The 16,816-nt window shown below is 38.4% G+C and overlaps 1 protein-coding gene across 2 annotated transcripts in view; it reads left to right on the top strand.

Annotated features, from left to right (window-relative positions):
- LOC112049258 (protein furry) overlaps positions 1-16,816 on the top strand; it is a 162,128-nt gene that overhangs the window by 86,435 nt on the left and 58,877 nt on the right. For both annotated transcript variants that reach the window (XM_052890668.1, XM_052890669.1), the window contains exons 25-27: positions 9,498-9,620; positions 11,346-11,479; positions 12,006-12,107. In XM_052890668.1, coding sequence (XP_052746628.1) covers positions 9,498-9,620; positions 11,346-11,479; positions 12,006-12,107 — 359 coding nt within the window. The remainder of the gene's footprint in view (positions 1-9,497; positions 9,621-11,345; positions 11,480-12,005; positions 12,108-16,816) is intronic.

The raw sequence follows: 16,816 nt of genomic DNA on the forward strand, positions 1-16,816 counted from the left end.
AGCAATAAACAAAGCCCGAGACCATGACGGGCGACCGCGACCTGCGACCGCGCTACCCACTGCTTAGTATGAATTTATATGGAGCACTAAACAAAGCCCGAGACCGCGACCTACGACCGCGACCTGCGACCGCGCGATCCACTGCTTAGTATGAATTTATATGGAGCACTAATAAAGCCTGAGACCGCGACACGCGACCGCGACCTGCGACCGCGCGATTCACTGCTTAGTATGAATTTATATGGAGCACTAAACAAAGCCCGCGACCGCGACCTACGACCGCGACCTACGACCGCGCGATCCACTGCTTAGTATGAATTTATATGGAGCACAAAAAGAAAAGAGACCGCGACGGGCGACCGCGACCTGCGACCGCGCGACCCACTGCTTAGTATGAATTTATATGGAGCACTAAACAAAGCCCGAGACCGAGTCGCGCGACCATGTTTGTTCAGTGCTTCGTATAAATTCATACTAAGCAGTAGGTCGTGCGACCCTGTCGCGGTCGCAGGTCGCGGTCGCCAAGATCGGAAAGCTACCTTTAGTATAGATTAGCGGACCCGGTCAAGTTTTGTTTCGACTTAAGTGCACTTATTTCTTCCCTTCTACCCTACCATAATCCTACCCTACCCTCACCCAACCCTAACCCTACCATACCCCTATCCAACACTACACGTACCCGTAAAGTTTATATCGGTTTTTTGGCGAACAAAGTCGCGGGCGTCTGCTATTTGAAGCACGTGTGTTTTTTTAAAGAATATTTGCCAAATCTTTTATTTTTGATCAGAATAATATTCCTATTCCTTTTCCAAGCAGACGAACGAGTTAGAAAGAACGAGTTAGAAGTGGACTGCAAAAGACCAGCGAACGTGGATCGAACTCATGACCTCTCGGCGTGAGTCCGGCCCGTTTACTATTGAGCTATTGAGGCTTGAATTGATATTGATCACTAATACCAATTACAGCGTGAAAAAGAATAAACTTATATTCCCATTTACATATTAGTTTCAAAGAAGTCTCAACAAGTGGTCTTTTGTTGATACAACGGCATCGGCCTTTTTTGGCATTCTTTAGGTACATGCCACAGGTGGGTGCGGTACCGATTTTCCACACGACAGACAGTTATTCCCTGCCCTTTAATTATATGAATAAATAAATGCTGATGCTTATAGAGCGAGGGAGATTTGGAGCTCAGACCCGCAACGCTGCTCTAATGTGCGTTGGTGGGCTTAAGAGTCTAGTAAACTGGGATTAATGAAAATTTCTTTACAGATTACTTATTTATCAATCCATATTCGGCTCACTGCTGAGCTCGAGTCTCCTCTCAGAATGAGAGGGGTTAGGCCAATAGTCGACCACGCTGGCCCAATGCGGATTGGTAGATTTCACACACGAATAGAATTAAAAAAAATCTCTGGTACGCAGGTTTCCTCGCGATGTTTTTCCTTCACTGTTTGAGACACGTGATATTTAATTTCGTAAATGCACTCAACTGAAAAGTTGGAGGTGCATGCCCCGGACCGGATTCGAAGCCACATCCTCCGGAATCGGAGGCAGAGGTCATATCCACTGGGTTGTCACGGTTTCACAGATTACATACACAATAGAAAAGGAAATATAAGGGGTTTACTTTGTAGTCTTATCACTCTTTGTTATTTGAAGGTGGAAAAATAAAATTTTAATCTCAATTACTGAAAATAAACTTTTACGTGATTACATCTGAGTATTCGATATTTACATTTTACGAGTATATTGTAAAAAGTGAGGGTTGATTTGTATAGGAAAATACATGTTTTAAAGGAAGGAATTTTAAAATGGTTAATAGTTAATAAACAACAAAGTAGGTATATCAGTATTTTTGGCTATTAAAACTTTTTAAAGAAGTTTATAAGGGAGTGTATATATTACACTTTAAGACATTTATTGAGAAAGTAAAATCATATGAAATATTTGTCTAAACAACTCGAAAGTTCCTGGTTCAAATCCGGCGTCACAATTTATTGGGAAACTTTAAAATATTATGGAATTAAAATATCAGAATGAAACAATAAAATAATAAATGAGTAAAACTCAAATAATGTAATATTTTATACAAACATAAAAAGCCATGCTTAAAAACAAAATGACTTACAATTTTCGCGAAGCTAGCACCAGCACTAAGTCATAGCGATCGCACTAAGTTTATCGGCTGAATGAACACTTGGCGCCATCCCGAACTGTTTATTCACTAACTCTACAAGTTTCTAATTATTAATATTAAACATTTTCTCATTTTACGTCTCTTACTATACATGTAACACTTGGAAACTAAATAAGTCATTTTGAAAACCGGATAGTAATGAAATAACACTGATAAAAAATTAACTTTTCACCACTGGAGATTTTAAAAGTAATTTAAATGTGTTTCTAGTTTATAATTGTATTTTAGAAACGATTTTATGAATTTATGAATTAATTTGTGGAACAATAATTTATTTAGAAACGTATAGAAATGTTCGAGTATATAAATTCGGGACGCGCTCGCTCGCGGGTGGAGCGGTGTCCAGTCAGTGCTGGTCGCGGTGCGAGGTCCTCTGGACTGTACTTCCAGCGCAGGAGACAGGACTCATATAGGCGGCGGCCGGTGGCGGGAAATTTGGCGCATGCTCAGTGATACTCCGCCTACCTAAACTCTGCCCCGCTCCGACTTTATGCTTTTTTAACCGTACTAGTTATAAAAGGATAAAACAAATCGTCAAAAAACTAAATTTATTAATGGACCAAAAATTCACAAAAGTCATGAATAACTAATTACGTAAATGTAACACATTCTTTTACGTTTTCGATAGCACATTAATTTTTTAACACTGGTTTCCGAATCGTATAGAATTTTGACTGTTTTTTCGGGTAAATTAAACATTTTATGGATTAACTTGAGATTATATTAAGTATAGATGTAATATTTGTGAGTCCTAGACGTGTTTCTTTGACGTCGGACGTAGATAATTGAAGTTATTTGCCAGCAAACTTTTCAAAAAACTTCGACGCACATGATCGTTAGCGGCCGACGGCAAATGCATTCAGCTGAAACACTTAAGCCTACCCGGCTTGTGTGATTAGGCTTTTAGCATTAAACTCAAATTTCCGAATTATTTTGTACTAAATAGTAAAAAGCTTTCTGTTTTAAATATCCTGTTCACAACAACAACCCTTAAAGAGCAATCAGCTCTTGTTGTGAAAAAATTCTGCCAAACATAATTATCTCCCTTCCTCATTGATGTGCATTACAAACTTATGTATCGATGATTTTTACAATTATATTCGTTCATTACTTCTCTACAGAATAACTAATTAGTTTTTAGGTCAAAATACTAGTCAGCTGTCGCGGCTTCTCTCACGTGTGCGAAGATTTTCTATATTTTAACCGCACTTTTTGTGATGTCTTTTCTTTACCCGTGATAACGTGTATTCGTATTTTCTATTATGTTGAGTAAAGACATGAAGTCTGAAAGCCTCCTCGTGCAGTGGTTAGTCCATGTGGCTTCGGATCTCGAGAGCCGCCATAATATATTGTGCTACTTACAAGCCACGTGCCACGGAGCACGCTAAGCCGTCGGCATCGGTTCCGATCATTAATATCAGCTGATAGTGGTCGTTGAAGAATTAAACGTTGTCACCCATTCCTCCTCTCATGTAAGGAGGGAGGCCTGATCCTGTACTTTCAAAAAATTACAAGCATACACGCAGCTCTGGTTTTAATTATGTTGATCAGACGACTATTGTATGAAAGACTTAGAGTTAATTTGAATACGTGTGTACTCGTATTAGTCCTGTGATGAAATGTGTTAATGTCCTTACAGATTAACCGCATAAACGTCACCTTTGTCATATTATCGTGTATGCGCGCTTGGTTGTATGTTCTCTTTGAAAGTTTTAGAGCGTCGGTAAGTTAAAGTTTTCCGCGAAGTGTTGCGTTTGTTTAGTTGCCTAACACATTTAGTTCATCAGTGAAGAAGTAACATCTTCCGGCTCTACTTTGGTCTTACTTAAGCTGCTTTATTATAATGCTGTAATGACAATATCTTAATGAAATAGTTGGGGACAAATAATTTACATGATGATCGACTCGTCTTAAACATTATGTAAAATTATTACTACCGATATTTATAGCTGCAATCTTTATCGCGTATATACTCGTATTGTAAAACTAAAAGTCTTATATATTCTGATTCCCAATTAGTATTTAAACTTTTGGAAATCTACTTCCTTGGAATGTACATATCATTAAATTGTTTTATCATTTGTGAATGGTTTTAATAAATTTAGTATTTTTTATTGTTAGGCCGCAATAAAACTAGGCAACCTACGCGCAATGAGTCAAGGTGAATATTATCTATCATTTATATATAATCACTGTAAATAACAGGCGAGGGTATACATTTCCAATAACGAATCTCGTATTATACGTTACCTACGAACGACTTACTGATTAAACTAAAATTGTCAACTAACTATTGTTCAAAGGTAAACCAACTTTTAGGAAAATTTAGATTGAAATTCTTTCTTGGCAATATAAAGACCGAGTTTGATATAGTATTTGTATATTATATAAAGTAGAGCCGTGATAGCAGTGAATATGACCTCTGCCTTCAACTTTACAGTTTCAATCATTTCAAATTGAATATGAAAAACGGTGAAGGAAAATATCGTGAGGAAACCTACATACCATACCGTGTGTGAAGTCTGCCAATCAACATTGGACCAGCGTGGTGGACTATTGACCTAACCCCTCTCGTTCTGAGAGGAGACTCGAGCTCAGCAGTGAGCCGGATAAGGGTTGTTAATGATGATGATGATATAAAGTAGTTTCAAATTAAATTAATAAGTACTCTCAATAAATAAATCTTGTTTTGGGCTCTTCTCAAACCAAGGCGCGTTTGGAGTCAACGTAACATTAATTTTAAGTTATGTAAGGCTTTACTTATTATAATGTAAACAACAATAGCATGTATTATAACGATTCCAAAAGAACAAAATGTTCTTAATGAATGAAGATTGTTTTTACAGTTTCAATTTCACTTTGTTGTTCTCTAGGTTCTGACTGTTCTATTTTGTTTCTTAGGAGCTTAGCAGTTTGTTGCAAGAGATAAGTTCCGATGTTGTTTCGCTCCTTCCATGACGGACTCTTTCATTGCCTGTTTCTAGTACATTTTCATAATTTATCAGTGAATAATATGTCTATACAGTTAAGTAGTTCATTCTTCTAGTAATAAAAGAGATCTCCGATTAGTCTTTGATTTGTCATGAGGTAAACGTAGTGGTGAGCCGTGATAGCACAGTGGTTATGACCTCTGCCTGCCTCTTCGATTCCGAAACTTTTCAGTTTCAGTCATTTCAAATTGAATATCACATGTCTCAAACGGTGAAGGAAAACCAGAGACCTTTTTTTAATTCTCTGCGTGTTTGAAGTCTGCCAATCCGCATAGGGCCAGCGTGGTGGACTATTGGCCTAGGCCCTCTCATTCCGAGAAGACTCGAGCTCAGCAGTGAGCCGAATATGGGTGGATAATGATGATACGTAGTAGTACCGTCATATATCAAAAGAATAATGTGATAAAATACGCTAGATTTTTTTCAAATATAATTATTGTAACAGTTAAATTAGTGGTTATCCTGTCACTTTCGATCTCGTGGTCCGAGATTCGACGAAGTAGTCGGGCTATGAAGTATTGAGTATTTTTTTGTCCCTTCACATTCCAAACAGTAGTAGGTGTTATGTAATATCTTGTTGTAAGTATATAGTTATTCATTAATATCGAAAAGTGCACGCATTGTCATCCTAACCCCGCCAACACGCATCGGAGCAGCGTACTCGTAGTGGGGCTAAGGTATCCGATTTTTTTTTCTTTATATTTGACGGCCTCCGTGGCGCAGTGGTATGCGCGGTGGATTTGCAAGACGGTATTCTTAATTGGTTCAGGTCTGGCTGGTGGGAGGCTTCGGCCATGGCTAGTTACCAGCCTACCATCAAAGGCGTACCGCCAAGTAATTTATCGTTCCGGTACGATGTCGTTCAGAAACCGAAAGGGGTGTGGATTTTCATCTTGCTCCTATAAAGCTAAATCGCTTGGCTTTACGTGTCTGCCGGTAGGGTTGTACAGCTTACAATGACCTGCTGGGAATTAGAACCAGAACCTCTGTTTAGAACCGGAACACTACCATTACGCCAAATTATTATATAGGTCTCTCAAATATAAATCGTATTTGTATAAGCTAATTTTCGATTCAGATGATAAAGTGTTAGTTTTAGTGAAAGTCACGTATCCTCCGTGTAAATGGTTGTTTTTGGGTTTGTATGAAATTCGCGGCAGTACGATATAGGTACTTCTATTCGACATAACCAAGTTGATAGAAGTAATGAAGTTTAATGGAGGTGAGTTTCGACTCTCGCCTTTCTCACTCGCTTTCGGAAATCGCTCGACTAATATGAGTTTTTGTCGTAAAGTTATTAACCGTTGGCGTGAATTGTTTGGAGCGTCAGCTTTAGCGCTCTATGTTCTGGGCTATGGATAGGCATCGCTCAAGATAATCGCATATTATGAGCTTTTTCGCTCGCATTTTAGTTTACACGGTGCAAATATATTGTAGTGATCTCTACAGCATTATAATAGTACTCGTGTATCAATAAATATATTGTTAACAATAAAAAAAGGAAGAGATTATATAATCTATCTATACCTATAATAAAACTGTAACAGGTCTAACTCAGTACATTGAAGATATTGTGAAAATTTTAATTGGAGAACATAATCGCCAGTGAAACCATAATATATTTTTTATTTTTTGTCTGTTTGTCTTTCCGTATTTTAAATGACGCTCAAACTACTGAATGAATTCAAATGAAACTTAGCCCGATTTGAGACTATAATACGAAGTGCTTCATGTTCTAAGTTACATTCGTAAATATTGGTATGTGTACTACCAGAAAAATACTAAAAATAATTTCATTCAAGATTCAAAATTCTACCCCTAAAAGGTTAAAAAGAGGTTGAAGCTCTTTTAATATGAATCGTTCATGTTTTGAGTTGTATTTTTGTAAAATGGTTATTGAACTATGTATAAAATCCGAAAAAAATATAACTTCGGCATGATTTTTTTAAAACTATTCAAATTTATTATAGAAAATTAGGTTGTGTATCTACCATTTGCGTTTATTCATTAAATACGGGACATAATATAAAGTAGGCAAACATATAATACAACGAAATCGACTTTTCACGCAGACGAAAGTGCGGGTCCACTAGTTTAACACTTACAATCGCACAGTCACTTAGTTTCGTGGCAAATTGCATTATTTACACCACTTATAACCCCAGCTAAACGGACGAAACGGACGGACGGACGGAGATAGATCATAGTCTGGTATAGCACAGAAACAAATTTTTATCCTGCTCATCCCACAGGAATGTGGTACAGTCGCGGGGTACATTAGGTACATTATGCGACACAACAATATCCTCTGACACGGCGAAGCCAATGTAACGTAAAAGACTCGCTGCACCTACTGTTAAGGAACCTAATATCATTGAAGTGCTCTTTAAAAGCCATCCTAGATTAATTCCGCCCTATCTTTCTATTCATATTTTTCTTTACGAGGGGGAGATTTCAGTTTCGCAGAATGCCTTGAACCTAATAACAATGAAGTGAAAATATGGTTCGTGAATCGGATCGTGAACTCATGGGTTCGAGTCCTGGCTTTATGGAATATTGTTGTTTTCATTTAAAAAAAAAAACATTATCATTAGTATTATTATTATTCGTACTAGCATTCGCATTTGTGTGATACTTTTGTTTAACTGCAGTTGTTTGTAATTATCACAAAACGTTTTTGTATAAATTCTCTAAACAAACTTCAATGTCCACTTATTAGTAAATTATGCCACTTTGAAGTATGTTTTACTTTTCTCTCATTTATTAATTTGTACTTCTGTTTACAAACTACAAAATATAACATACAAAACACTTTTAAAGTTTTATGTGTTGTATTACACGACTAGGTACGTTTATTGTTAGTAACCCGTAACAGGGTTACTAAACTATTAAATCAATGCAAGTCATGAGCGGCAGCGTGTCGCGAATGAGGATCCCCCGGCGTACCAGATTCGTACGGAGGATCCGCTCGTACTCGGGACACATCTATGTGTTGCGTGTTTATTTGTGTCGTCCGCCGCTGGTACAGCATCCACCGGCCGCGGTGCGCCGTCACTCAGTACTGACTCTTATGGAGGATCCGCTCGCACTCGGGGCACATCCATGTGTCACGTGTTCATTTGTGTCGACCGCCGCTGGTGCAGCATCCACGCGCCGCGGCGCGCTGTCACTCAGTACTTATGCAATGGACGTAATATGTTACGAGTTTGTTAATTGTATTGCGAGGAACCAGTATTCTACTCGTACTAGACATCAGAATATATGTTCTATAATTGTTTATTTGGTATGACCGAAAACTGCATGTTCTTAAAAAACCATAATAGATGTGCTAAAAAAGCCAATCAATTAATTTAAATAGTCAGTTGACAGTTTTGTGTATATAATTTAATTATTGTATTTAACTGTTAGGTAGTGTGTTGTTATTTAACTGTTATTATTGTTAATTAATGTAGTTTAATGATATATATTTATATAAACTTTATTATTTTTATTATATTCGTCTTTCTGGTTCCTTGTTTTATGTTAATTTTCTTGTTTTATCATTTGTATGGTATGTTTTGTGAAATCCTAATTCTACATTTTTGTAATTCGTGGATAGTGTTGTTGTTTACATATTTACTCGTATTAACAACCGCCTTACGCTAATTTAAATATTTACTAACCTTTGATATGTTATGTGTACGTATGTTTTCTGTCCCAAATAAATAAAATTAAAAAAATAAATCTGAATGCCAAAATATGCATGCTAATATTCACAATCAAAACCATTCATTATCAGAATTTACTTCTATTTTATTTAACATTTTATTCGGGTGTATTGCTGAAATGAGTTGCAATACGAGCAATATATTTTTTAAAATGATGGATCTTCAAATGCCCGCTGGTTGAATGGATGGCAATCTGTCATATTATCAGAACTACTCTTTAATGGCTTTAATTATTCTCAGCTTGAAACAATACAGATTATACTCGATGGTGCTTTAAAAACGCCTTTTTTGTAGAAGAAATAACCTTAAATAAACGAAACCCTTGGCTATCAGAAAACAGGTTATAGTGAGTCAATCTTAATAAATATACATATACTTCGGTCTTTTTCTTTTGCGTTAAGTTTTAGTGCGCGAGTCATATTCACATGTCTGGTTATGTAACTTCTAAATACACATGTTTACACAGTTTTTGCAGTATTCTCGCCCTGTGAATAGGTCTATGGACAACAGATATGCCACAATTTATTCAAATGTATTCTGATACAATTGCAAGTTATATGTCACGGCCGTAGAGTTTCTCATGAAGGCGATTGTCCACAGGCTCGGAGAAGGGGCGCGGGACTCTCGACGTGCTGCTGTGCACTACCTACTGCCGCTCGCAGCTCTACCTGTCGCGCCAGCTCTCGCAGCTGCACCCCGAACTGACGATGCCCATGTTTTCTGGTTAGAGGCTTATTTTTAATTCAGTGACGTTATAGCCCAGCGGATATGACCTCTGGTTAGCGGCATGCATCTCTAACTTTTCATTTGTGTGCATTTTAAAAAAATAAATATTGTGAGGAAACGCGCATACCAGAGAATTTTCTGAATTTTCTGCGTGTGTGAATTCTGGCAATCCTCATTGGGCCTGCGTGGTGAACTATTGGCCTAACCCCTCTCATTCTGAGAGCTCCAGTAGTGAGCCTAATATGGGTTGATAATAATGATGACGAGCTAGCCCTTGAATGCGATCTTACCTGATTGTGACGATGAAGTATAAGAACGAACCGAGCTTACTTTAAAGATTTATCCTAAGTTAATTTAAAAACGACCTTCGACGGTTTCTACGCGCCTGCTCTTGCAATTGGATAGCTCACAAGTAACGGCATAGTGCTGAATGTTATTATTTTATACCAGTATCTTTCTAAACAGGTCTTTTGGTGGTGCATATGACCCATCAATAGTGTCCATTTGCTGTCGCGCCGTCATTTTTTATAACTTTGTCAATTTTGCGAGATAACCTCTTGGGAACGTGGACGTGATGCGGTTTTTTGTTAACGCGTATTCGATTTGGTTTCACGCCGTTCAGTTTATTGGCTGTAAAATATTTATTATTTATTTTACAGCCAACAAATTATTATTTATTTATATTTATTATAAATTATAAATAAATAATAATTATTATTACATACATCCGGGTATTTGAATCCGCGCCACAATGATCGGCGGCCTTGAAACCCTTGATTTGCGTGCGTGCTCATGCTTGTACTAAAGAGTGCGTGTGACGTTTTGTGGCCGTTCGGTTTGTTGGTCTTCGTGGTCATAGTGGTCGCTTGTAATGGTACATGTTCTTGGAGAGTCTTTTAGTCCCTTGGAACTGTGGTAGGACAAGAGTTTCAGTCACTGACATATACACCCTACATACACGACGTGCTTCTTACCGAAAGGGAGCTCCGCAGCCTCAAGGACACTAGTCCCCCAACCGGAAGCCCCAATTATATGCCAGCATTCCGAGCGACAGCGCAGCGCTGATCATCTCTGACATCGCTTTCCTGTCACCTCGCTTTTAATTATGCCTAAGAGAGAGAGAAGCTCTACTTAGATATACATAAATATGTATTTGTAATATGTTTTTATTTTACCAATGTTAAATTCAGAGCCGCGATAGCCCAGTGGATATGACCTCCGCCTTCGATTCCGGAGGGTGTGGGTTCGAATCTGGTCCGGGGCATGCACCTCCAACTTTACAATTGTGTGCATTTTAAGAAATTAAATATCACGTGTCTTAAACGGTGAAGGAAAAACATCGTGAGGAAACCTGCATACCAGAGAATTTTCTTAATTCTCTGCGTGTGTGAAGTCTGCCAATCCGCATTGGGCAAGCGTGGTGGACTGTCCCTCTCATTCTGAGAGGAGACTCGAGCTCAGCAGTGAGCCGAATATGGGCTGATGACATCAATTAGTGCACAGTAAAACCAACTGTGATTTGTTGCATCATGGTTAGGCTTAATTTAAATATGTATTTTGTAAAATAATAAATAAATGAATAATTTATGAGTAAGGTGCAGTGGGTACTTTGATAATAAAAGTAGTTGTCACCGTAGCACTGGTTTCATAGACAACAGTTGGGTGGTAGTGGAGTAGCGAGCAGCGGACGGGCGAGTGTCGCTGAGCGGCTGGTTGTTGCAGAGATCACGGCGCGGCTGCAGACGGCGCGCACAGAGGTCCGCCAGCTGCTGCTGCAGTACCTGCTGCCGTGGCTCGTCAACATCGAGCTGCTGGACCCGAACGTGCCGCCCGCCAACCCGCTCTCCTACATACAGGTGAGTGTGCAACGCGTGCTCTCGGATCTTCGCTCTTAACTACAATCTCCTCAACTTACCTTATCAGCCGAAGACGTCCACTGCTGGACCTCTAAGCACAACAGTCAGTCGGTCGGTCCCCAGAATTCAGCCGCTATCTGCAACCAGCTTGATATCCTCGGTCCACCCAGTGGGGGGGTCTACCAACACTACGCTTTCCGGTGCGGGGTCGCATCGGCTCTTTGAACTATGTTGCCATGTCATGCCAATTGCCACTTCAGCTTTGCGACTCGCTGAGCTGCTCATTCGTGATTCGATCACGCAGAGAAACTCCAAGCATAGCTCGCTCCATCGCCCGTGACTGAGTGACTGGCCTTTTATAAGGCCCATAGTCAGCGACCAAGTCTCGGATCCGTAGATCATCAGTGGCAACTCGCACTGTAACTACAATCTCACCTGATGGTAAATGATGATGATTTATGATGGAAGCGGGTTAACTTGTTAAAGTTTAATGAAAATCCAGAAATAAGCGTACGTTTGTTTGCAGTACTATGCGGCGGAGGCGGGGCGCGCGGGGCGCCGGGAGGGACTCGGCTCCGTGGAGGCTACGGAGATGGTCCTCAACAACCTTTTCTACATCACCGTCAAGGTAGGTTGACTGCGGTCATTACTGACACACACACGCACTCGCGCGCACCGCACACGCATAAACATACTGAATACACACACATCGCTACTGGTCCCGAACAGCTGTGAAAGCTTTTGGAAGCAACTTTTAAACAAAATATTTCAGAGCGTGAAACCTGACACTCGGGATTCGCAAATCTGAGCCGGCGGGGTAACGACGTATACATGCGCTCAAAATGAAGGCCAGCAAAGAGAAAGTCTATAGAGGGGTGCGCCCGTGTTTGTTGAGCGCTGTGCCCTACGCAAACCTTTCCTGCAATTTCCTAAATCGTTGCCGTTCGCAACGATCGACTAATCCGTTGCCTACTAAACTTATGTTATAGAATTTACATGGTTATTGTCAACTACTCGTATATTAGTGGTGCACTACAGAACTGGCCCGCATGCGGGGCTCCAATGCAGCTGGCGGGCTTATTGGTTTGAATGTAACGATCATCATCAGATGTTAATGATTATAATGGCCCACAACTTAACGTAAGAGGCTCTGGGAGTATAAACACCAACTTCCCAACTCCGAGCTGAGAAATTTTACTGCACATTTCTTTGAAGACAGAAAAGCTCAACGTATCATTGAACACACCACTGCAATAACGATACAATTATTAAGTAGTGGATAAATTTCAAATAAATGAAATTTGACGTACGAGACTATTTAACGAAATAAGTTTTTTTTTCATTTTACTATATATTGTTATATATAGTATATATTATTATTAAGAAAACGCGAAATATTAAGAGTTATTTATTTATAAATATATTTATATTTTTAAAACGATATGTTTATGAGAGATGGACTTACGCTTTATTACAATCTCGTCCGATGGGAAGCAGTAATGCTGTATAAGTTTCAGCGGTGGGCGGAGCGTAGCTTTACGCTAAAACACTTGCGGGTAGCTACGGTTGACTGACTGACTGACATTGTGATCTATCAACGCACAGCCCAAACCACCAGACGGATCGGGCTGAAACTTGGCATGCAGGTAGATGTTATGACGTAGGCATCCGCTAAGACAGGATTTTGATCAATTCTACCCTCAAGGGGATAAAATAGGGAATGAAAGTTTGTATAAAACTTTGTTAATTTTGCGGCGATTTGGCTGAAATTTGGAATTAAAATAATTTTACTCTAGATTAACACATAGGCTACCTTTCATCCCGGAAAAATCTATGGTTCCCGCGGGATTTGTGAAAAACTGAATTCCACGCTGACGAAGTCGCGGGCGCCCGCAAGTCGGTATATACGCCGATGGACGTCCACTGAAAGACATAGGCTTTTTGTAGGGACTTTCCTTTTGTAGGGAGGTGTGGAAGCCACTAGCTCATTACGACAATTTAAATATGGTCGATTAAAACGTAACTTTAGTTTAAGTTTTATCCGCTGTCGTACACTGCTGTACGTCCTGGAAAAACTAAGGCAGCAAATAAGCATTCCACTTAAAATGATAATAACAACTGTTACCGTATTTATTAAAACTACAATCATTGTAGATTGTAATTTTAATAAATACTTTTACCTAGACTCGCACTAAATAAGTTTGCTGATATTATGAAAAAATCCTAACTGCACTGTGTGTCACGTGCCGGAAGATGTTGTGCATATCATGAGGGAATACGCACGGAGTGAACGTTGACAGACGAATTTTAAAGAAATAGTACAATATAATGGCTTAAAATATATTTTCAAAATAAATGTATGTACTGTAACAATACGAGTATACATATTAATATTACCGTGGTTACATATTGGCACATTGTTTGTTAAAACTATTTACTTTTAGTCCTTTCTTAACGGCCAGTTGGGCCGACACTTTGTACAACTACTTTGGTCAAATTTTGGCCGAGCGGCTGTTCTGTTGGTTTGCCGTGCTCCCTCTAAAGCACAATGCAGTCCTCCCGAACAACAAGCGCTCCCTAACTTTGCCGCTTACCATCCTTTGATTTAATTCTCTAGACCATTGTTCAATTTGACCTTTGTATAAGTCCGGATCTTCTCTTTCGTGGTCGAATACTGTTCATAAAATCACTAAGGCCGCTCTCTCACAGAGATACTCAAATGCAACCCAAGCACTACGAACACTAGGCCGGCTGGCCTACTCCTTCCTAGTAATAATTAAATTAATCAACCTCGGAATGACAGATAATGTGAGCTATCCTCTACATCAAAAACAGTTGAGCGCCTAAAAAAAATTTCGCGACATAATTTGTAAGAAATGTTATCCTCTGCAATTTTAATAATAAATGTTAACAGCAATGGAGCGATACGTAGAAAACGAGATTATGGACGACTGACAAGCGACGTGTATCAAACGCGCGTCGCTTGCAGGTAGTCTTGTGGAAGAATGACCTAACACATGCGTTAGGTTTGGTAACTGTAAAGTTACAATGCAATTATTTTAGTGGATGAAATCAAAGAGGGCCGTGGGTGTCGTATTCCGGACCGCGAAACCGTGAAACTAAAAGTAGAATATCTATCTAATATATAAAATTCTCGTGTCACAGTTTTTGTTGCCATACTCATCCGAAACGGCTTGACAATTTTGATGAAATTTTTGTGCATATTCAGTAGGTCTGAGAATCAGCCAACATCTATTTTTCAAACCCCTAAATCCTAGGGTAGGGTAATAGTAGGGTAGGGGTATGGTATAGGGATAGGGTAGTTGTAGAGTAGGGTAGGGTAGGGGTAGAGTAGAGGTAGGGAAGGGGTAGGGTAGGGGTAGGGGTAGGAGTAGGGTAGTGTAAGTTAGGGGTAGGGAAGAAGTGCAAATAAATAAATTAATAAGTCAAAGCGAAGCTTGAGCGGGTCCGCTAGTAACAATATAATTGGCAACATTGTGACGAGAAGTTAAATTTATATGGAGTGATACCAATGATTGAAACAGGCAACAGTTATGTTCGAAGAAGGACTAGAGATGAAGACGGTTACAGAAAGTTTACTCCTTTGACATATTCAAGTAGAGAGACATTTAATGATTTTAGAAAAGGTCATCAGTTGAAAGGAAGGACTAGTGGTGTCAACTACTTCTGCTTAAGACTTCGGCTGATAAAATCTGATAATTTAAAAATACACCATCACTTTAAAAAAGTTGTGACCTTTAAAAAATCTAAAGTTCTTAAGTCGGGCTGTCTATCACTTAAAGTGCATGATTTTAAAAAGAATGAAATATCAAACTCGATAAGAAGTCAGATTAAACGAGATCGTAGGCAGAGATTTACCTATTTCAGTCCATTATTTGTAATTGAATTCGCAGAACTTTTACAACTAGGATGATCTTGAACTTGGCAGATCATATTGCAGCAGATCAAAATTGCGAGGTTTTTGCATGCAACTGAGTTATTGAATTACTGAAGTTTTTATAGATCTGTTCTAGTGAATCCGTTATATGATCGGTTTGTTATCTATATTTTATAAAAATTGTTTTGTGGAGTTTGGAGCGCAATACAATTTTTACCAACGCGCTACTGGAGCTTGCTTTTATTTATATTTTGCTTATTTATTTATATTTATTATGAGAACTATTATATTAAATAGCAGCGACCGCCCGCGATCTCGTCTACTTGTAATTTGGTTTTTCTTAAATCCTGCTAGAACCAAGGATTTTTCGGATTATAAAGTAGCCCACATGTTGCTAGATTAGCCCGGGTTAGACAGGCAGGCACTTGAGAAAATACAATTATTTTAATATCACGGACAGACACTTCAATTTTAATCATATGTATTGATACGATAGAAACAAGTGATTTATAATAATTATATTTTATAAATGAATAGAATATATTATGATGCACGTTTTCAATATAACATGCGCGACAACATTTCGTAAAGAAGAAACGTAATGCTTTCTTTACTCACGACGGTATGGAGAAGGTACGAGAAGATGCGTTAGGAGCGAAAGAATGTTTATGCGAATCAATGTCTCCAACTAACTCCAAAACTACTACTCCATTATTTTTAATTCAAAAAAACAGATATCAAAATTATTCCTTACTTGTACTTTTCCGAGTCATAATAATAAAGATGTCATAATATAAGAAGAAAAAACCATAATATGCTTATCAAGAGAATTTATTTGAAACCAATGCTTGACCTATAGAGCTGTGGCAGTCAGTTTCCTTTACGAATTAGTCGATATTCGAGTAGCTCGTCGAGTCGCAAATGAATCTTGTATATTTAAACGAGCAATTCTTGTTTGCAATCTTAGGATAGGGTTAGATAAATTGGATCAAAATCTAAATTAACATCATAATATTAAGTAATTTTAAAATTTTATTTTGATATTGTAAAATTTAGAGGAGAAGAGAACGCACACAAATAAGGTAAGGTTATGGTAAAAAATTCAATGATTATAACGTAATTTAAAAAAAATAATCGTACAAGAAGAGAGAAATAAAAGTTTGAAAACAGGTAATTCTTTTTTAAATATGTTATATTATACCGAGTGTCATAGTGTGTACTTGCAATAGTAGATTGTTCTTTATGGTGCTAAAATGATACAGCTTGTACGAGGTAGTCTTACAAACAGTAATTCGGTAACAGAAAAAACAAATACTATTTTCCCTATTAAACAGATATAAAAACAAATACTATTTTCGCTTAAATTTCTATTTCATCCCCACATTGGTGAGCTGGTTTGATTAACCTTTTAGCAAGAGAATTTATTCGGTTTATTTAGA

This window comes from Bicyclus anynana, chromosome Z, assembly GCF_947172395.1.
Source record: "Bicyclus anynana chromosome Z, ilBicAnyn1.1, whole genome shotgun sequence".
NCBI lineage: Eukaryota > Metazoa > Arthropoda > Insecta > Lepidoptera > Nymphalidae > Bicyclus > Bicyclus anynana.